Raw genomic sequence first — 23150 nt, 5'->3', positions numbered from 1 at the left:
ATAATGGCAATGCTATCATTCTCTTGGCTCGACCAGTAATCAGCTTGCTACTTAATATATTTTATAAATGCAGTGCTTCGGAGTTTAGTTGGATGAGGTAGAGCTTTTCACAGTTGAAGTAGCTTTTTGTGACCTGAAATATGAAGTGAGATCGGATACTAAGCAAGAAATCTAGCATGTGGAAATGAGCTATTTAGGAAGTGTAGAACGCAGAAGGTGATTGAAAGGATGTTTCCTTTGCAATTTAACATTTTTCTTTTGGCTTTGTGAAAACATAGGAGGAGGTGCACTAAATATAAGAGGAGCGTTTTGGAGAAATTCAGGTTTTTAAATTCATTCTTCACATTTAAACTGTTGGTGCGGTAGAGGATTTTCATTCAGAATATTCTGAGTCATGGTTTCATAAGTAAATGATTGCAAATTAAATAGAACCATATATCAAAAATGTTACTGCTTTTAAAATGAAATATTCCTAAACATTTGGTTCAGAAATACTGGTGTGATGAATAATGGTATCATGAATAATACTGGTATGATGAATGATAATAGATAGAGAATAACAGCTGACTGCAAGGTCTCAAATAACTAGGTGAAAAGTAAAAGAGAAAAATTCCAAATAACCTCCTTTTGCAATAATTAATCATTCTTTTTTTTAGCCTTGCCACTAATCCCAGCAGCATTTCATCTTTCCTTTTCCTCACATACCATCTTGCCCGAATCCCATCAGCCCCCCCCGACGGCAGCCCTGCACTTGCTGAGCAAATCGAGGCGGATCTTCCCCTAAATTGACCCACTGGCGGCTTCCATCCTCAGGTTGCGACGAGGCTGATGCTTTAGAACCATTTCATTAAAAATTAGTGTGTTGATAGTCCTGTCCAACCTGTGCAAGATGCTTATACTCCTCTAGGACCATTATGTTTTGGTATTAAAGAGGGGGGGGGGGGGGGGGATGTATTTGACACGTAGCAGCAGCATGATTTAGTTGTAAATGCAGCAATACAGCTTTTCAGTATTTGAGCCCGTGTGGGTGTTTAGTTAAAGCCATGCATGGATGATGTCTGTTATTTTGTTAGGATTTCAGAGTGAGGGATTTTAGCACTTTAATCCTGACTGACAGTTGGAAGGTTGGTGGTTTCAAACACGGTGGCACGGAGTAGCTGATTTCTCTCCGGTGAAACAATGCGCCAGTGTGTCTAGGCTGCCTGTACAGAGCCAATAAATCTGTTTTGTTTTGTTTTTCTCCCCCCTTTTCTCCCTCTCCCTCTCTCTCTCTTCCCCCTCCTCCAGGCCAGGACGCACTCCTATTGCTGAAAACCCTTCAGCTTCTCTGGACAAAGAAAGAGATGAAGAAGGTAAGGCCGAGCCTCCCCTCCACGCTGCAGTTAATAACTGCATGCAGAGCATGTCCAGACGCAGAACGCTTAGGTCAGACCTGCAATTCTTCATGAGTGCTTTCAGTTCCCGCACACAGGGGGAAGAGCCTGTGCATTTGCAGCAAGAAGTGAAAAGAAAAGGTAGCTCTGTGTGATGTGAAGCAGCTCAGGGGCTCCTATAAAAGAGCTGAAGTTTACAGGGCTGAGTTACAGAGGGAAAAAAAAATCAAAGTTGCTTTTGTTTTCTTTTAAACACTTTTTTTGGTCCATTAAATGGAGGGTCTTTGGGGGAGGGGGAAGAATATTTCTAGTAGCTGAAAAAATGAGGGTTGAAGTCAGTAGAAAAGTGCTCTTTGCCAAGTGGAATGATATCAAAGCCTTCGTATTCAAAGTATTTTTACTTTTTGTTCTGATTTGGTTTGGTTTTGCCTTTTAGAGTGGTGAATGCAATTTACACTGCCTGTCTAAAATTAGAGCTGTATTTTTATACAGCACCCTATGGGCTCTACGTGCAGATTTCTCATAGGGAGTAAAATATACTTCATCTAAATTTGGGAGCTTGAAAACTAGCAAAAACATTAGATGCATCAGCTTCGTGGTGAGTTTCCCATGTTTAGCTCTGCATTGTTCAGGCAGGTTCATAGCTGAGATTTTTTTTTTCTAAAGGATCCAAAGAGCTGCAGCTCACCACGCAGCCACGTGAAGCGTGTCCTGTGTGAAATGGCCGGCGTGGCTGAGTACCTTGGTGTACGTGCTCCATCCTAGGTGTCTGGAGGGTTTAGTCATTGTCCTTGTCTGCCGCACTTAGGCTTTCCATTACTGATAGTCTGTGGTTCCCAGCCGGAATAATTAACTGGAAATACAGTGTGAGAGGTGCCTTTCCCAATGGTCAGTCACCAACATAGACTTGAGCTCAGCAACTCGGAAGCCTTGAGCTTTCTATCAAGTTTTGTTAGAGTTGGAAGAAAAAAAATATTATTTGTTAGGTCTTGAGGGCAGTTAATCCCACAAAACAACAGTAGGAAAGAGTAATCATCAAAATCTCTGTCCTGTGTACCCTGGGATGTGTGTGGATTGTGAAGAAAAATACTCTGAAAGAGACAAAGCCTCCCGTGGACGTGTCCTCGGGCAGAGAGCACCGCAGCTTTCCTGCTGAGGGTGGAAAAGCTGGAGGATCCCCATGAGTCACGCTTGCAGCTCCGCTTGTTCAGTTGGGTTGTTTCTGGAACGCTCATCCCAGTGAGATGCGTGGTTTTGCAGAGTGTGCAGGCTGCAGCTCCCCAGTGGGGCAGGTCTGTCCCCCTCGGTCCCAGCCGCCGGGCAGCGCCGCGTGGCTGCGAGCACGGGCAGAAGTGTGTTTCTGAGCCTGGAGGATGCGTTTCTGAATCAGGAGGAGGGCTGTGGTGGGACCAGGCGGTGGCACAGCATGAATGGCATAGAATCATAGAATCGTCTATGTTGGAAGGCACCTTTAAGACCATCCAGTCCAACCATCAACCCAACACTGCCAAACCCACCACTAACCCACATCCCTCAGCACCACGTCTGCCCATCTGTTAAATCCCTCCAGGGCTGGCGACTCCACCACTGCCCTGGGCAGCCTGTGCCAGTGCTTGACAACCCTTTTGGTGAAGAAATTATTCCTAATATCCATCCTAATCCTCCTCTGGTGCAACCTGAGGCTGTTTCCTCTTGTCCTATCGCCTGTTCCCTGGGAGAAGAGACCGACCCCGCCTCGCTACACCCTCCTTTCAGGTAGTTGTAGAAAGCGATAAGGTCTCCCCTCAGCCTCCTTTTCTACAGACTAAACAGTCCCAGCTCCCTCAGCCGCTGCTCTTAAAACTTGGCCTCCAGACCCCTCACCAGCTTCGTTGCCCTTCTCTGGACACGCTCCAACACCTCAATGTCCTTCTTGTAGTGAGGGACCTCAAACTGAACACTACTCGAGGTGGGGCCTCACCAGTGCCGAGTACAGGGGGATGATCACTGCTCTTGTCCTGCTCACCGCACTATTCCTGACACAGACCAGGATGTTACTGGGCGCCTTGGCCACCCGGGCACACTGCTGGCTCTTATTCTGGTGCTGTCGACCAGCACCCCCAGGTCCTTTTCTGCCGGGCAGCTTTCCAGCCGCTCTTCCCCAAGCCTGTAGCACGTCCCCAGTGGTTTCTGACACGCGCTCGTCACGCTGTCACTGAGATGGGCTTATCCTGGCTCAGGGCATCCCCACCCTTCAGACGTGCAGTGCCCCCACAGCAAGCGTAGATGTTTTTTTCAGGGGCAGCTGCTGCCCTGCCCTCCATGTGCACCTCGAGGTGTGCGATGCTGCTGCTGACGTCCAACTGTCCGGTTGAAATCAATGAGGGAAGTTGACTTAACTATAGCTCAGTCTACTCCATGGACATCTGAATGGCAGGGAGCTTCTCTGCCTTTCCCTGGGTGTGAATGTAAGGCAACGCTGTCTATTCACTGGTGTGCATCAGCCCGTTGGTCTGAGATGAGGGACCACGAGCTGAAGGAGGGTATCTGGCCATGGCCTGACCTGGGTTCTGGAACATGGGTATGAGAAATGGTCATTTCCTGCATAGGAAAGACAGTTTTAGAATAACCAAGAAGCATCAGCTGGCTGCCCTGTGCTGTGTAACTAGAAATAAGGGACCAAAACTGAATGAAGGAGTATGCAGTTGGAGCATCAGCAAAATTTTCCTATTCCCATGATCTGTCAGGCTGTAGAAATCCCCCAAGGAGTGTTCCCTGCCATGGGAATCAATTGAAATGGAAATGGCAATTACACGTTTGAGAGGAATCCTTCTCTGGCAGAGAGAGGAGCCAGGCAGCACAGCACTCTTTCCTCTCTGATTTAGGTGTCTCATGCCTTTTTTTTTTTTTTTTCCTTTGTTTTTTTTTCCCTCCCTCAAACTATACATAGCATAGTTGAAGTCTTCAGCTTGCTAGGAAGTTTTGTAGAAGGCTTTTCCCCCGCTTGTCAAAGTCTGGCTGGTACGAAGTCACGATTCAGCCTAGATAACACCAGGTAACGTGCTCCTGGCAGTTGTGTCAGTGTTTGGAGATGCTCCGTGTGTGAAAGCGGGATCTGGTGTCTGCTGGTGCCCATCCTGCCAAAGCTCAGGCTCTGACTCCAGCCCAAGGAGGAGCTGAGCGGTGTGGTGAAAGCTCTTGTGCTGAAGAGGGGCTTTGGGGGGGAAAAAGTAGAAAAAAAAAGAAGAGAGGCCATTTATAAACAGTGCAATTTAGTTGGCGAGTTGCTTTGTTTTCCTTTGGCTGTTGTGTTGGATATTTGTGGTTGGATAAGAGCTTGCCTCTTCCTTCTGCTGAATTTCGCAGTGAAGTTGGAGCCCTATGTTTAACATCGCAAATTCTTGCCACAGGGAAAAATACTTACAGGGAGAAATCTGTTATCTAAAGTCACATCTTTGTTAGTCATCAGCTTTTTCATGCTGCGTTTGATAATCTAGTGAGAAAGAAACAGTTTCTGTCGTAAACGATAGGTTTTGTGGTTTTTCCAGAACATGAAAGACACTATGGAAAATAGCTGTCTTCCAGTAAATATTGTCGATGAATAAAAAAGAACAAATTCATTGGCAAATTTTCTGTAGATTTTTCTTTTGTTTTCCACGTCCTTCTTCAAACCTTATGTTGTTTCCATTGGAAGCTACGACTGGGGCCATCATATACAGTAAATTACAAGTGCTGGCTGCAGGCGGGAATGTGCATCTTTTGGAGTTTGCTTTTTAGCCAGAAAAGAAAGAGAGCAGCTGCTCTTAGTGATTTCTTGTTTTCTGTCCCTGCTTTTGCCTCTCTCCATGCCCGTACATGTACCATGCAGTGAAAGGTCCTCTGTGGGTACTGAAGGATGCCACTTCTTCACCCTGCCAACCCTCCGAGCTCCTTGGAAACTACTTCTAATGTAAACATTATAAAGATATTGCTCGGTACTGCTAATTTATCACTTCTACCAGATGGGTAGTAAGTAGCCTATTAACATTCACAAAGTGAGTGTCCAATTCCTTCACATTTCTAAACACATCGCCCTGGGATTCCTAAGATTTATGGCGTGGAGTTTTCCCATGTCCCGAGCCCTTGCGGAGGTGTGCGGTGCCGACGTGCCGTGGCAGCAGGTAGTCGACAGAAAATACCCTGCTCAGGTAGGTTTGGCGGAAAGGAGCGTAGATTTGCAGGATGGCAATCCGACAGAGTTTGAGTGCTGATACTTCTTTCTTTTTAATCTTGTGTGTAAAATCCAAACTGGTTTGATACTCCCAAATATTCCGGTTGCGGTGAGGAGCATTATGCTATCGTGGCTGAAGTGGTATAAGGTCAAATATGAAAGTCTGTGGTACAAGAATGAGGAGGAGGGTTTTTTCTGCCTGTTAGAAGATGAGTAGGTTTTTGAGCCCGGTTATCTACCTTCAGTATTGGCATTTTCCTAATAACACCCCTTTCTCCAGCTCACTTCTTTTCTCTCCCTCCCCCAAATCCCAAGCCCCTTTGTCTGCCCCACAGAACAACTTCTCTGTCTTTATGGGATAATTAGTGTGGACAATTGCTGCTTTTCCCATTGGGTTTGAGGTGCAGTGAGCCATGAAGGAATCTGTAATGACATGAAAAGTCACTGGAGGCGCGGATGGTGGCTGAATAGCAACAGTTACCTCTCTGAATAGATTAAATTAAAAAAAATAAAGCTTTGTGTTCAGCTGGGGGAAGGGAGGATTCACTAATCTTTTTGTACATGACAATGTGGTTTTGTATCTCTGCAGCTCAAGGAAGAAATCAGGCGGGGCTTTGCGGGACTGGAGGACCCATTGGCAGGACTCCTGGACATGCTGGAGAGCAGCAGTGATTGGAAGGGGAAAGGGCATTCCCTCGGGTATTACATCACCACTGAGTTGCAGCTTTGGATAAAAGAGCATCCTGCTGTTCAACAGGTTAGAAAAAGAGAGAGCGAGAGAGCCGGGAGAAAGGAGAGGGCAACTGATTGTAATGTCCCTCAAGTGTCCCCAGTTTCACTTTCTTCCATAGTCCAGCGTCTTCCCTGTAGTCTGATACAAACACTTTGGGACGAGGTGTGAAACTCATACTAAGACGTTGTTATCTGTTGTATGCTGGCCTGAAAATGAAATAATATTAGAAGCTGTGATGCGAGAGCTCTGTTTCCCCTTCCAAGCTGGCATTTCCATCTTCCCAGATCAAACCACTTTGATCAAGCGGTGATCTTGCAGCCTTTGCCGGGCTGGAGGCTTTCCCACTGGAACTCACATCCCTGCTGTCAGGATAAAACCAATTGCAATAATCTACTCTGCATATTCTTCCAGTTCTGCAAATAGAAGCCAGTTACTGTACAATTGCTTAACTCCTGCCATGTGGTGGGGAGCTTTTATCATCGGGAATGCAGAAAATGGCAACAGTATGACTTTTCAGCAGCTGAATGATTAGCTTTGTAGCGTTGGGTCATCAGATTATACATCCTAATGTTTACCATTCCTTATGCCTCCATATATTCTGACCTATTGAGATTTTCTCTTTTTTGTATGCTTTTGGCTCTGAACTGCACGATAGTTTTATATTTGTGTTGTTTCGTTTCCCATTTTTCCAAATGACTGTTTTTAGATGTTGAGCTCCACCGTTGCAGTATCTGCAAAGTGCAGTGAAGTGCTACTGGCACTGAAATTCCTATGTCATAAGGGAATGATCATGTAGGAGGAACACAAGGATTAATGCTTGTATCTGTGCATCTTGTGACGATGCTTCTGCTTTTCCTGCCCTTCTTGCACCCAGGAGCAAGCCTGGGAATGAAAATTGAATTCTTATGCCTGATAGGTGAGATCTCCCTTGAGGGGAGTTGCTGGATTCAAAGATTTTCTGCTGGGAGCTAGAAGGGAGAATTTCTAAATAGCTGTTAGTAAAAGAGGGCATTTTTCCAGTTTCATATTTTACTTTTGCACAAGGCCGTATGCCTTTTCCAGAATTATCCCGCAAACATTTAATGTTTTTAAATTGGATGCTGTGAAAAAAAAAAAGCGTATCATATTGTTCTGATTTCTGCTTGCAGACTCCATGGGGAAATTGGAGAATCCCTTCCCAAGGAATTGGCTTATTCCAGTGTTTAAACAAGCTGTATTTTCAACTGCCATTGAATTGTAGCCATCTTTACTAAATCTGTGTTTGATTTTTTGTTTTGTTTTCTTTTCTTTTTTTTAAGTCTGGCATCAAGCTGAAGAAGCTGCAGGCCCGTGTACTCAGAATACTAGCCCAGTGCCCAGCTAATCTTCTTGACCCTCTGATTAGCATTTACCAGCTCCATACAGCAGACCGGAACTATTTGCTTGAACATGTCAGTCATCTTTATCACAGGGGCCATTACAAAGAGGTGGGTCATGTCTTTCAAATAAATTTACCTACCCAGCGCTCTAGTTCTCTGTTAATGTCTGTGTCCTTTTTTGGATGCATTTCAATGTGAATTCCGTTTCATCACAGCAGCTGCACACTGTGAATGGTACAGCTTAGCGTGGTCTTCCCATGTACACGAGTAGGCTGTGTTCAACCTCATTTTTTCTAATGGCTGAGTACAGAATGCCAGGGAATCCTTCCTCCACCCCTTTTATGACCTTTGAAAGTAATAGGTTAATAGGGTTTAATTTGGAGAGTTTAAGGGGATGGTTGTGTTCTTTTTTGTTTTCCTTGTCCTTGGCAAGAAAAGAAGGGATTTTAGTAGTTGGTCATAGACCTGCTGTGCTATCTCCAATCTGTCTGCAGCGAGGAGGGGTTGGAAAACCTCTCTGTTCCCACGTGATTACCCAAACCAAAGGGTTCTCAGTTTGAGGAGTTTCAAAGCCTCTTTACAATTGAGGCTCATATTCAAAATATATTACTACTCAGGTATTTGAGTTTGAGTGGCTGGCACGAGCAGGAGTTCACCAAACCCAGAATTTGGTATGTTTTACCATGTAGTTTAGAGTACTTGCAGCATCTCTGGCATCACCGTGATGTCTTGGTAGTCTTGCGAGTGCTCTCGTGAACAAACTACAATACTCTTAGTGCTTTTTTTTTCTTTTAAGGCAAAAAACATAGGTTTGTTTTTCTCAAAGGAAGATGGTTCACTTTGATGGTGTAGAACAGCTTGATCTTGTTTAGAAAAGAAAAAAAAAAAAAACAAATCGCATTTTAAAAATCCTATTCTTCAGTAAAGCCAAATTCCCAAGTGAGGTCGTGGAATTCCATTCTTGTTGATTTCTTTGTATACTGAAAGAAGGATATTTCATATTTGATTAGAAGTTCACAGGTGGATGCTTGAAACATACTCTTTTGCTCAATAAGGTTTTGAATGTGAGTGTTTGGAAATCCTAACAGAAACATAGTATTTAACTATATTCATGTGTGATTTTTAAGTACATGACTCCCAAGATATTTATTGCTCTCATTAGAAATGCAGTTCTTTCTAGATCTGGTTTTGGAAAGCTCTGCATATTTTTTTTTTTTTGGTGGAATTGTTTTTCTGTTCTTTCTTCCACGGAAAAGCTCATTTACTATCCATTCCCCACATGAAGAACAGGAAGCCTCAACTGTTGCTTACCCTCAGCTGTAACTTTCTTCTAGTTTTGTTTTGTTGCCAGAAGGATGAGCAGAATTATCGTCAAGAATAACAGGAAATCTTTTACTGCCCTTGGCAACTGATCATACCTACGTTCACAGCAATGAACCCCAGAAAACCTGGAACTCAGGCTCTGAGCACTTGCAGTGTTCGTCCTGCTCTTCCTCGTCTTTCCGATGGGGCAGTAACGCACATTCACATGTAGGATTTGTGGTTCTTCCGTTTCTTGACTGAAAGGACAGAAATCCTTATCAGTCTTTGCTGTCATTATTTATTTTCTTGCTGTATTTACAATAAGACACCAGGCGTCTACTCTAGAGCATTCTCTACTGTGGTGTGCGAACCATGGAGGTCCCCAGCTCTGCCCCGTGGGCTCCTTTCCCTCGCAGAGGTTTTGGAGACAGATCTCTTCAGAAAACGAGATCCCAGAGGTCCCATGGCGGTTACTTGTTTCTGAAGCATCCAGCCCTCCCTGTAGGCCCTGGTTCAGTAGACCTGGTCAAAACTGAACCGGTTTGTGGATGGCCGCAGCTGGGAGGTTTTGGGGTGCCGGTGCCATGGGGGTGACAGGGAAACCATCAGCTGGGGGGGGTGGGTGGAAGATGGTGTAGGTGGAGGTAATTTTATTCTGATTTTCAGCATAAAATAGTAGCTGTGGTGAGGAGGCACCTGATGGGGAGCGCTGGCCAGCGGATGGCACTAGTGCTCCCATGATGCAGAAAAGCAGGCTGATCCAGTGAGTTAAAGATAAAAAACAGGGCCATATAAGTGGGTTTGTGAGGTGCCTGTCCTGTTTGGGGTTTGCATCCATTCTTTTGCGGATGGAGGTTGCAGCTGCTGGAGCAGCATGGCAGCCGGGGCCTTGCAGGGCGCTCGGAGCGGTGCGAGGGCCTCCCAGCTCGGCCCCTCGCGGCCCACCCGGGGTGAAGGGACAGGAGGAGGGTTCCACCTTCCCGCTCGGGGATGTGGCGGCTCTGTCCCCGTCCCAGAAGCCCTCTGGAGCCCCGTGCCATGGCTCCACGCCGGCCTCGGCCCGGGCTGCGGTGGTCGGTGCCGCAGCCCCGTCGGTGGGTCGGTCGGTGGGTCGGTCGGCGCTGTGGGGAGGGCGATGGGTGCTGGTGGGGCCGGGACAATGCCGGGATTCAGCAGACCGGGGGTAATGCAGCGCGAGCGAGTCTGGGAGAGGCCCTGAATAGGCCAGGCTGTGCTCGAGAAGAATGAGGGGTAGGCAGAAGGCAAGCTAGTGTTTCATGGTCATCTTATGTTACACTTCAGCCTTTCAAAGAGTGTCTGGGGCTGGTTGAATGAACCTCTCTTGCACTGCGAATGCGGGAGCCCGAAGACAAAGGGGACTCTTGTCACTCGCAGGCCCCTTTCGGGAATAAAAGCCATTGTCACATGAACAGGGGCAGTCTGGCAGGCTGTGCATGCTTCAGTGCCCCATGATATCGCTAAGTCTCAGCAGAAATCACATTCAGGGCCCTGTCAGCTTTGATTAGCGGGGTCTCATGACTTAATGTGCTGCGATATTTCATGTCTAAGGGTGGCGGCTGTCTTTCTGTGGGATGAATGCCCTCTATTGTCCACTGAGTTATTTTATTTACATTTTTTTAAACAGCTTATAAAGGTAAAAAGATAGCTGTGCTTAAAGAAAAAAAATCAAATTCCTTTGCTTCTGGATCAGTAGTGAGCGCTGCTCGGGTCAGATACAGTGAAACTTGTTTTCACAGTCAGCATCAAAGTTCTCATCTTGTTTAACAGCTTTATAGTAAATTCTGAACAGGTGGCAGCGGAGCTGGGTTTAGGAAGGAAACAATAAATAATCTTTTTAGCCTCTGACAACCAGAAATATTCTTGGGCCTGAGAGAGCTCCCACTCCAACTTCTCCGTACCGGTGACTAGCAGCGTTTTTCTCCCGTTCATCACTTTGGTATTAAACAAGAATATTAGACTAAGCGATTAGTGGGACAGGGAGTATTTCTTTTTTAACAGGTTTTTTTGATTGTTGTCCATCCAGATTTCTCTGTTAATTTCTACAAATAACTGAAGGTTGATTCTATACATTGAATTCAGTTAATGTTTGCTCTTTTAATTAAGATAATATGGATTATCTATTAAAATTTAGTTCTTAATTGTTGTCATAAAACAAGTTGGAGTACCCAGAGGAAAAGCTCTGTAGACACAGAATTCAAAATTTTTGTCAGCAATGCCTGCTACTACAGAAGTGATTTGATAATTTGGTAGAAAGGACAGTTGACCAAAGAGTTAAAAGGAATACAAATACGCTAAGGTGTAGAAATGCATAGTTCAATCACCAACATGACCTTTCAGTTTTCAGTGTAATCATGTTTTGAGCACCAATTCAGGGATGTTATTGTTTGTAGTCCTACTTCATACACGGTGCTTGAGTACACGTGGTGTATTTTTGCAAATCTGTCAATACAGATCAGTGTTAATGGCTATTCAGATTTGGGATTTCCTCAGTTTGACTTTTCACTGTCCTGAGAACAGTTCCAAAAACTTCTCTGATATTGCTTCTTTCTCCCATTCAACATCTTAATTACAAAGGCTTTTTCAACTTGTACTGTATTTTAAAGTGTGTGCATTTGAATTTCGTTGTTCCTTTTAAATTAAAAATAATAATTGATAAGAAAAACAAGGAAAACGTTACAGGTGATGTTTCTCATGTAAAGATGATGATGTCGATCTCAACCCTTTTTTACTATTAACTTAATCTACTGCTAAAGGACAGCTTTAATGGCATGTTGCCTGCTAGATTCATGCCACTCCAGCACAGAGGTAGCCAACCTGCCGGCCATGGACCAGTCCGCCGCCTGCTCCCAATCACCATGTCTTCTGGAGCCACCCCTGCTATGGGCGTCTCTCTGGTGAAGTGGTTGGGAAGGTGTCGCTGGGAAATAATAATTCAGATGGTATTCTGCTCCCGCTGCCAGAATTTCTGCGCTGTTGTCAAACAAGCAGGCTCTTGGAGAAGAGGTGTGAATGTGCAGCTGATCTAGCCATGCAGAGATCTGGGTCTGGAGGATCTGGAGAAGGTGGGTGCTCTGCATGCGCAGGAAACTTGGGCAGTGCTCTAGAGGATCACTCATTTATGAGGATGCACTGACCAGTGAAACCAGGTTTAAAACTGCTTTGAGTGACCTCAGGAAGACAAATCACGGAAGTGTTTGTTTCAGTTCCCTCTTCTCTTCACCTGTCTTCACCTGGACTTTTACTTTGCTCCCTCAACCTCAAATTCTTTAGATATGAGTAACCTGTCACTACTTAATTTTGGTGGTCTCATGCTGTCTTGAAAGCGGACCTGGGAAATCTCATGTTTTTCTCGTTTCTGAAGATCTTCCTGAAGACAGCTGTGTATATTATATGCTCTTTAAGCAGGAAGTCATTAAACATCTAACCTGATGTCATACATGATGCAGTGATGCACTTCGAGAGGTTGAGCAAAGCTGATTAGCCACAAGTTTGAAATGAGTGATTCCAAAACACAAAACAGATGTTCCCAATGATTAATATGTGGCATGCCTTTTACTCAATTATTTCTACCATTATTATGTATCCAGGCTTTGATCACTGTGATTTTCTCAGAGTTGACGTTGGATCCTCCTCTTCGAAGTCTCATTCAGTTGTTTGGTCTGTTCTATGGGCTTTCAGAAATTCCTTCACCATTGGTTCAGAAATACTACACCAAGTCAGGCACAGGCATATTTACCTTTGTGTTGTCCCAACTTGCTTGCAGCAGAGCTAAGTAATGCAGGAGTCATCAGAAACCATTTGTGTCTGTCCTGCCTCATCACTCCAAGCAGTGCTACCAGCAAAAGGTTATTCCTCTGATGCTAACCCCACCGTGGGAAAATTGCCTAAATTGTCAGCCTAGACACCACCCAAGTGCACATGCCCTTGCAGATAAGATCTTGTGTGGCTTCCTGCACTTCGTACTGTATATGGAAAGAATAGTCATTTTTAGATGAGGCAGAGCCAATAGCATTCAAAACAAGTAGAGAGGGTCAGGTATTGGTGGAGGGTGCTCTGGGCTTGTGTGTTCACTTCAAAACAGTCACCATTTTCCCATACTCTTGTTTTTGCCATCGCATGACTAGGAGAGTGGTCTGGTGCTCGTGGCTTGGCCTGAGTGCGTCAAGTTTGGGTAAATTCCCCCATCCCTACGGTCAACACACCTACATGCGTCTTAGATATAATTTACTGTAGTGTTGCCCAGCTTTGAATTCTTCACCATCCTCATCCAGCCCTCCTTTTGCTATATTTTTAAGTGTTTATCCTTGGGAAACAAAACTATTATGAACTGTCCAAATATGATTTTCGCTTTCACCTTAATTAAATCAAAGAATAACCCAAAGCTCACCGTCAACAATCAGAAGACTAACAGACTTTGATGGGATTTAAGTCAGGCAATAGGTCACCTTTTCTCCTGTACTAAGCGGCGGCTTTATCGTGTGCCTGTCCCGTATACGCTTGGGGGGTGCAAGGCAAGAGAGGGACCAACCTTTACCATGTTTCTGTTAGGATCTGGGGCAGGGGGGTTTTAGTATAGGTTAAACACTTTTATGTGTAGCAATAATGCTAATTCTTTGCTGTTATTAGATTACATGCTGGGAACTCTCTATGCACGAAATGTATGTTTGTGAAAAGGCTGCTTGTACCAGCAGTCAGGACTCTGCCAGCAGGCATGTGCTCTTTGTAGTTTGAGGGGGGGTGGGTAGACCCTGATAGCGTTCCCCGAAGCTTTTCCATATTCCTGCGTAATAGAGAGGGTTTTTTCGCTCATTGATCAGCTGCTGACGTGGGGGAGGTATCTGCTGCTTAAGATTTTTGTTGCCCTGCTGATCCAACCTGAGTCAGAGGATCTGCAGTTGGATTAACATAATTGCTAGCTTCCAGCTACGCCGGCTAGTTAGTCTTCCAGCACAGCGGGGAGGGTGCAGCGCTGCGTATGGGGAGATGCCTGTTTCTTGGGTGGGGAGGGGGATTCTCACCATTTCAGTTACAGCATGCTGTCTGCCTAATTAAAATGTTTGGTTTCTAACTACAAAATGAGTCTGCGAGCGAGGTGTTGCTTTTCTGGAGATCTTATCGTCTATAAACAGACTGTTAAAAATAGGGTCGTTTTACACAAAACTTGTTTGTGGAGTGAAACAATTCAAAACATGATAATAACAAAACAAAATCCTAAAATAGCTCTAAGTTGAGACCACAGACACAGCTGCCAAACACTTTCATCTTTATTACAGTTACTCATATCTCTTCTCTTATTATTCCTATTGTAAACACTCTGATTTTATCTAAGTTGTCCTCGCTATTCAGCCAGCCAGCCCATGTAACTACACCCTGCGATCCCGCCTGCTTGTTTGTTCCTAGGACCCAGGTCATGCGTCTCCTGCCACGTTTAGCTTTGTGCATGGACGAGGCTCCTGCCCCGCTGCTGATGCCGTTCCCCACTGTGGGAAGTTTCCGCCAGCAGCGCAGTTCATCTGACTGCTCCATCGCCTACTTTAGCCAGGTGATGTTAAAATGATGTTAAAAACCAGCCTGTGTGATTTCATAGAATCATAGACTGGTTTGGGTTGGAAGGGACCTTAAAGATCATCGAGTCCCACCCCCTGCCCTGGGCAGGGACACCTCCCCCCAGCCCAGGTTGCTCCAAGCCCCATCCAACCCAGCCTTGAGCACCTCCAGGGATGGGGCAGCCACAGCTTCTCGGGGCAACCTGGGCCAGGGGCTCACCGCCCGCACAGGGAAGAATTTCTCCCTGATATCTCATCTAAACCTCTCCTCTTTCAGTTTAAAATGGTTGCCCCTTATCCTATCAGTACATGCCCTTGTGAAAAGTCCCTCTCCAGCCTTCTCATAGGCGCCCTTTGGATACTGGAAAGCTGCTGTAAAGTCCCCCCAGAGCCTTCTCTTCTCGAGGCTGAACAACCCCAACTCTCTCAGCCTGATTTGCTTGTTTGTGAGTGTTGATGGCAGGGTGGCGTTCCTCTGACCTGCAGCAGAGGTGCTGGTGGGAGCTGCGTCTGCCGCAGCTGGGGTTGGAAGGCGATGTCTCTTCACGCTTCGGCTAAATGAATATTCGTTGCTCTACACTCTTTGTTACAGAGTAGAATAAACATCCAGTAAAAGAGGAAAACCTAGCCTGACACGGCACATGTTCATCTGATTAAGTCACCTGTACAGTTAATGGAGATGGAGATAAAACTATGCCATTTAGATAACAGTTCTGCAATTAGGTTAATCTGAACATGCACGTGAACATTAAAAAGCTATTATGCGAAACCATTGTATGCTTGCATGTTAAAACTAATGGATTACTTGTTTAATAAAAAGATACTAATGAGATCAAATGGTGAAACAAGATTTTGAGCGTTTCAAGTTGGAGGTTTTGGGGTTTTTTTGTTTGGCAAATTGAGATAGCTGGGAGGAAAATAAAACCAGCTGCCAAAACTTTGGAGACCCAAACCCCTTCTTCAGGTCCAAAACAGAAGTAGCAACCTTCAACCCGTATACAAGTTGAGAATAATCACTCGGCTTGAACTTTGTGATGGTAAGCTGATAACGTGAGAGCAGAGGGGCTTGGGGCTCGGGGAGCAGAGCGGCGTATTAGCCTCCAAACAGGGGGCATAGTTAGAAAGTCCGGAGTGGGAGGTTTGGTTGACGAGTTAGCTGGGCTGAGAAATTATAATGTGCCTTTCCATTCCATATCTGGTTTGGAGCATTCAGTCACTGCGTTGATGGCAGTTCCTGCTCTTCTGTTCATTTCTCTGTTTGGGACGAGAATAAACCCAAAAGAAACCAGAAGAAAAAAATGTTTTCCCACTGATGACTGGGTATCTCTGGTCTTTCTGGACAGTAAAATTGAACGATTGAACTTACACGGTGCGTGTTGGTTGTCTGCTTTTGTACAGTCAGTCTTTGATGCAGTGGATGAAATACGGTCCTGAATTTCCCCGAAGACAATGTCATCCACGGCTTCTGCTGGCAGCAGTGTGCGGATGAGCTGTGAGGTTTTGTCTGTGTTGCGCGGCTGGGTCAGCAGAACACGTGCTTCCAGCCATGAGCTGCGTTGAGGTGTCATTGGAATGCTGGGAGACATCACAGAAAACGGGTCTCAAGCTGTGCTCCTACCCACACTTACGTTATTTTTCTGGTTAAATTTTTCTATAAAGATTTTGTGCAGGTGAAGTGTAATGACGAGGTTTATGTTTGCTTGGAGGGAATGGAATTTTTTTTTACTGTATTATATATTATAATATGTATGTATTTCATATATGTATCATATGTATATCTGACAAACAAATCCAGCATTTTCATGTTCTTTCTCTCAAAGCAAAATCAATCGCAGATAACAAGAGAAACTTGCTGAAGAGAAGAGCTTTTCCTTTAAGCCCTAACATACTGTTTGCATCCTCATCTGAATAATTAGGCATTTGTGAACTCAGCTGGTGACATCCTCTGTCCCGTCGTAGCTTAGCGTGCCACGCACGCTGCAGTAGGGTCAGAGATGTCCTGTTATCAAACACTGTTTACAACCATTTTGGAAAATGTAGCCTAACTTTGCAAAGTAATTAAGAGGACACTTCATGTAAAACACCCTCGTTACCTGGGTCACGGTTACATCAGGAGTAACACATAAATGCGCTAGAAGGCTCCTTCCTCTATTTACTGGAACAATACACTATATTAAAGAAAGCCATTATACGCTTATTCTGTATTTGAGATCCAAGTATTCTCATACACTACAGAAATTAGGCACTATTAACTGCTTAAAATCCTAATTAGTCTGTATGCCTCCAAAGCAATGCACAGTTAGATCGTAGTACCCGTCTGTAATCACCAGGCTGGGGCAGGATAGACAGTGGCTGAACCAGTTCTCGCAGCCTGAGTTACTGCAGTTCACCACAGCAGAGTTTCCTCATCTGCAGAAGATACTGTTTTGGAGTTAATTTGTGAACGTGGCAGGTCTTGGCTTATCAGAGATTTGTAGATACCGCAAAAGGGAAGAATACAGTTCTTACCGTCTCTCTGACTGTGGTGAGCCGTAGCGCTTTCAGGGGTGTGGGGCTACGCAGAAATCATAAAAACGAAGACCTCTTGATTTCAGAGCCTTTTAAATCTGGAGATGCTTTCACAAAACGCAACTATTTGACAAAATTTAAAAGGCACAGCAAGGTGGATAAAGTTAACACCAAAAGGTGTGGTGGGTCAGGTGATTTTTACAATTATATTGCTAGTAAATATCCATCTTAGCTGATTTTGTCCAAGCGCTTTTCTTTCTCTCTCTCTTTCTGCCAGACAGCTTGATCTTTAATTTTGGCTCCAGGGTATGCTGCTGCTCGGAATACGCAACTCTGCCAGGAGTGTTCTGTACATTTCTAAGTGGAGTGTATGTGGCCAAATGTTTATATGATTTGTACTTGAAAATTTAACAGAAATAATTAACACATTAAAAATTTGTATAATAGCATATATACTTTGCTTTGGAGTAACGCCCATTTATCCACTGTGGTGTTCTCCTAAATACACAACTTTTCTTTGTATTTTCTAGGCAGCCATGCTGAGTATTAAGCTAAAATTACCGCCAGATCAAGATGTGGAGAAGGTGAGTCATTTCCTCCGCAGGCTTCTCTGTCATCAGATCCACCTTTTGTTTAGCAGGAGATCCATCAAGGCCCTCCAAGTCGTGCTGCCTTTCACTTGAGGCTTTACTTTGTTCCCAAGAAGTAACTGCTGCATCGCTGATGTGCCTTTACGTCTCGGGAGGTGACAGCGTATTTTGTTCGACCTCATTACAGCTCACTGGACTGCTTTTCTAGCCACGACCACTGTTACAAAATATTCTGGCTGTGTTCTTGACAAGTGGTCGTCACTGTGATGGAGTTTAGCGCTTTTGCCGTTTTGTAGCTTTGCTAATATTTGTGTTGAAAATGTCACATCACTCTTTTAGGCAGCGCTGGTTGATTAAGCGGTTGGTCGGTGACTCGCTCGCCGTGGCTGAGCGGCTGGAAGCCCTCAGGTTTCAGTCTGCAATGTCCCAGACCTCTTCCGTGCCCGCTGGGTTACCAACGACTGGCACAGGCTGCCCAGGGAAGGGGTTGAATCACCATCCCTGGATGTATTCAAAAGCCGTCTAGATACGGTGCTCAGGGACGTGGGTTAGAAGTGGGCCCGGTAGAGGTTGGACTTGATGATTTTAAAGGTCTTTTCCAGCCGTAACGATTGTATGATTCTCTGTGTGCTGCAGCGCCCGGTCTGCGGGACGTGGCGATCAAAGGCAGGGCACAGTGCTTTATGTGTAATTTCTTCTACTAGATGTGTACGCCACTACTGCTCCAAGATAAAACTAACTTGGTGGAAGATTACGTGGGAGAATATCCTGAGCTCCAGAGCAAGCTCTTGCAGATCCTGGACACATGGTGTGAACCTGGTTTTAATATCAGCGACATCACAAGGTAGAAACGCTTGTTGACTTTCTCAATAGCTGGGGCCAACTTGCTGTCAGAGGACGGTATGTTCTCTGGTTGTCTATCTAAGATCATTTCTCGGCATAATGGAGTGCAATATATTTACTTTTCAGCTGAGAAAGGGGAAATTCTGGTGCCTGTGCCAGAGTCTTCTCAAACACCTCAGCCCGTGAGACAGAGGTATCATTCCTATTGACAGATGCTCAGTTCCTGCCAGGAGAGAGGAGTGCAGAATGAAACCCGTGCAGTAGATCTTAGCAATCTAACAATATCAAAGCTTCCTCCAGGAGGTTGTAGCAATCAGACTCTCGTGCTTTGCTGCAGACAAGAGTGAGTTTCAGTATCGGTTGTACAGGTTTTGCAGGAAGATAATACTGTGATGAAGTGGCAGAAAAACAAGAGGTGCGAGTGGTTAACCTTCATGTGCTCATGAAATAGTCGTGTGTGTTTTAATTTATAAATTGCCTCTCACTAGAATAGCTCCTGTCACTCACAGAGCCAACCGTACCGTCAGACTCACAGTGTAGATGCAATAGTTGCAGTCTCAGTTCTGAACGCAGACAGGAGGGAATTGCTGGCTTTATCTTTCTTTAAAATGAGCCTCTGGACTCGCTTCAGTCATTGACAAAGATATCAGTGTGGTTGTATCGTTGGCTTTTTGCTGTAACTCGGGAAAGGTAGGGGACTGTTCTTACCAGCGCCGAGCAATCCCTAATACCTCTACTGTTAAATATCTACTGTTTGGGAAACATGCTGTAGGTGATTCCACAGATGGTCTTTCTGATTTTGTTTATTTGCTTGCAGACAATATCAAGGCCTGTCCAGATACAAACCAGATAAATTGAACCGCAAAATGCTAAGCAAGCTCGTCTTCAGGCTGCTAGACCGATTTAGCGTAGATCCAGGTATGTGATATTGCACCATATTGTGGAGTTATCTCACCAATAAAAAACAGATGAAGTCAATTTGTCTTGTTCCATGTTCAGCAAGGAATCTCTGCTGCAATTTATCATGGGAAGTTTCAGGGTTTAATTAACAGCATTGAAAAACAAAGCTGGTAAGTTATGGGAATTAGCACTTTGTGCTGTCGAAGAATGAAGTGCTTGTGACTAATAGACTGCTTCTTCCACGATATGAAATAAATCTTGACCTCAGAATGGCTCTGCATAAACACATGATGGTCAGCTTTGAGTTATGCCTCCATTCCACTCACATAAGAGGCAAGTCATTATTCATCTGGGGGTCTGTTTTCTGGAGTTATGGGTCCATCAGCTGGGAAGAGATAACCCTTGGGCACAGCCCTCTGTATTCTCTGCATAAACTAGGGTTGGTGGTAGGGAATTTTAAGGCTCTTGCAGCCTTCCAAGAGAAGTAACACATTTTTCATCACTGTTTTTCGTCACTGGCTTCACCACCGGTTGTCTAACAAAATCTAATTTGTGTTGCTTTGGTTGTTAACGGGGACTGTTGATCTTTTTTTCTTCTCTTTGGGACCTTGTGGCAGACACCTTTAGGTGCACCGTTAGGTTTTACCCTGCAAAGCTTTCCATCATCAGCCCAAGATATGCAATTCTCTTTTCTTGGACTGAAAAGTGTTTTCTAACCACAAATTGTGGGCTTATTACACCTGGCAGCAACGCTATGTTGCTTATTAATCTTCACATCTCCAGACGGCTGTTCAAAAGTTAATAAGATAATCCTTACAAACCCTCATTGGAGGATAAGTAAATATAATTAAACTTAGCACATTGGTGTGAAAGCAGAGACATACCGGGGGAGTTTTATTTCAAATATAAAACCTTCCCAGGAGTTTATACTAGTTTTCAGTAATTTTTCCCCTTTTACAAGGTTGGTCTTTCAGTAGGTTGTGTTGTCTTTTATGATCTGTAAAGAGTTGTTCCCCTTTGCTTATGAAAGATCCACCGAGGGTATAATACTAACTAGAAAGGTGAAATGATATAACTGTTCACGTGCAAAATCCTGACAAATTAAAAAAAAAAAAAAAATCTTGGAGAGGAGCATGTAGGTGTTGATCTCAGGTGCTCTCTGTGGGATGGCAGCGTGCCTCAGCCTGGTGATGGTGTCCCAGATGCTGTAGCAGCCGATAATAATGGCCAAGTCTTGCTGGCCCTCCACGACACGTGGTGAGGAGGCTCCTTGAGGTAGATACAGATCCCATTCCTGCCTACGCTTCCAGAGAGTGATTTATCCCACGCAAACTGCGGTGTCTACAGTGCAGGATAAGTCACTTGCTAGAGAGGGCAGTCCACCTCTTACTGATGTGAGCGGGGATGTGGGCTACTGATTTAGACAAGATGCCAGATTTGGGGCAGCTAAAACCAATGTTGGGTGACTCTCATCGTCACTTACGTGAAAGTACGTGTTTATTTTTTACGTAATACCACACATAATTCAAGAGCAGGACTTCACACTTTGCTGAGCTGTGGCCGTCTTAGTCTCCTTTGAAATGCTTTGAAGGGGATGGATGCCTACAGAGGAATTGCTGCCTTGGTGCTGGTCCTGCTTGAACTGAGTTGGGAAATGGTGGCCACTGGAATAACATGGCTTTTCTTTTCTTTTCTTCCCACCTCTCTCCCCTCCCTTCCTCTGAATTTCTGGATGTTCTTTCTCCATTCTTTAGTGGAAATAAATCTGACTCTGAGGAAAGAGTGTTCAAAAAGGAAGCAGGCTAGGTAAAATGTACAGATTAAAAAACTCCCATTTCTCTTGTTCTGAGCAGCTCCACCAAAAGCTGGCCGTGAGGTGGAACTCACACCTGTCCGTGATTGTGGGCTTGTTTGATGCCGCAGTCTTCTGCTGCTTTCTATCTCCTCCTCACTCATGACTCCTACTCGCTGAAGGAGGCTGAGAGCAGCAGCAGAAGAGGGAAGTGGCTTTTGGTGAGAAAGGTTGGAGGAGGACGGGGTTTCTTGGTATGAGAAGGCAAACGTGTGTGTGTGACTCAGTTCTTGCAGTTCCAAATCTACTTTCATATTTCACTACCCGAGCTCACTCCTATCCACTCACAGTAAATTTCACTGACTGCTGAGCAAAACTTAGGTCTTGATGAGCCATTAAGATTTGAAACACTCCTTGGAACTGCCAGTCTTAAATTGCAGAGCCAGATAGGAGGTGGCCCGATATAAAAAAGATCTGGAACCTCGGGGAAAAAAAAAAAAAAATCATCTGAGATTAGTCCACCTCTTCTTTTTCTGAACTGTATTCCGGTATTGCTGTTAACACACAAAACAGTGCATGGTGAGTGGAAGATTTTCTGCCAAGTCCCAAAGGTGTCCCAATAAACTGTGTGTGATTCCATTTAATTAGCTTTATTGGGGAAGGAAGAATTTGGGTAGAAGTGGTACGTGATTGAGGAAATGGAATTTTATAGAGTCTTTTCTCACACATGGGTCAGTATGCTCTGGTTTAACGAGCCCGTAGCTTTTGCAGGGTAATTACTTAATAGTCTTTGGAGACCCCATGAGATTGACTTAGATTTGCAAATGCAAGTTTCAGTCAAAACAGTTCTCAGAGGTGAGGGAGCAAACCTACCTGGGTTTGAAATGCTTGAGTCTGTTTTCGGTTGTGTTTTTGCATAGCCAGTATACCACAGAGGGGTCAGTGGTGTTTTTCATTGAAAATTCATTGAGTATGAGGTAGAAATGATACCACTCTGAAAAGGATAACTGGCCTCATATATTGGGCCTCAGTGGCTATATGACAATAAAGCAGATAATAGTGGTGTTTACAGAAAAAGAGATGGTAATTGAATGCACGGTTTAAAGTTGTGGTTGTCCTGTAGCAGTGTAATAAATTAGCTGAGCACCTTAAGGTTTGAATGCTACGGACATGTTTTCACCGTAGTCTTTAAAAGGCTTCTTTGGCATAAACTAAGAGAAACGTTCCTCTTCATTTGACCACCAGGTTATCCTTTTAGTTTAACCTTTCATTTCAATTTAGCGCGATTCTTATTTACGAAGCCCCAGAACTGCTCTGTGAGATGAAGCGTTATCACTCCGTTAGCGTTGGGGCAGCAGAGGGCAGACGAGGGCTGCTCAGCGCTGTGCTGCTGCTCAGGTAGGTCACAACTGTCCTCAAACTTCATCAGGTCTGCAGGAGCTGTGGGCACATGGTGGGGCAGTCACCAGGCAGAGCTCCGGCAGGGACTCGGGGGAGTCTGCACTAGGCTCTTCCAAAGATGCTGTGTTGGAGAGACGGGAATGACTGTTATAACTCTACAGGAACGCCTGTGGAAGGAGGACATTTCAAATGTTTTTACCTTTCCTCATTAAAACAGAGCAGAAGGTTATTCCTTTCCTTTGCATTTGCTTTACAAGGGTTGTTTCTCCCTACTTCCATGGAGATTTTCCTTCAGAGGTGTTTTAGCTCTCGTGTTAAATACTGGCACATCTCTACATAGCGCTGAGACTGAGAAGAACCTCTAGGCGTAGGCATCAGAAGTCAGGAGCCGCCCATTCCTGAGGCTGCAGTGGCTGCAGAGTGGAGGTGCTGAAGGAGAAGGGGATCGAGCACGCCAGGCTCCTTTCTGGGGCCCTTTTCTTCTCAGCTACATTTTTGTCTACTGAAGTACAGGCAGCAGCGTATGATCTGCTCTGGACCCAGACAGACTCCAGCAGCTCCAAGCTTAGCGTTGGAAAAGCTGCCACCACTCTT

General features: G+C 44.8%; 1 protein-coding gene across 1 annotated transcript in view; it reads left to right on the top strand.

The window, feature by feature from the left end:
* Nucleotides 1-517: 517 nt before the first annotated feature.
* EXD3 (exonuclease 3'-5' domain containing 3) overlaps nucleotides 518-23150 on the top strand; it is a gene marked incomplete at its 5' end in the record, with an annotated part of 209352 nt that continues 186719 nt past the window's right edge. The window contains 7 exons of the mRNA XM_082492539.1: nucleotides 518-530; nucleotides 1288-1352; nucleotides 6152-6319; nucleotides 7594-7761; nucleotides 17561-17614; nucleotides 18325-18464; nucleotides 19281-19381. Coding sequence (XP_082348665.1) covers nucleotides 518-530; nucleotides 1288-1352; nucleotides 6152-6319; nucleotides 7594-7761; nucleotides 17561-17614; nucleotides 18325-18464; nucleotides 19281-19381 — 709 coding nt within the window. The remainder of the gene's footprint in view (nucleotides 531-1287; nucleotides 1353-6151; nucleotides 6320-7593; nucleotides 7762-17560; nucleotides 17615-18324; nucleotides 18465-19280; nucleotides 19382-23150) is intronic.

Source organism: Vanellus vanellus (genome assembly GCF_965231255.1).
Source record: "Vanellus vanellus genome assembly, chromosome: 18".
Lineage (NCBI taxonomy): Eukaryota > Metazoa > Chordata > Aves > Charadriiformes > Charadriidae > Vanellus > Vanellus vanellus.
Note: the sequence above shows the minus strand (reverse complement) of the source record. Positions and strands in the feature narration are given on the sequence as shown.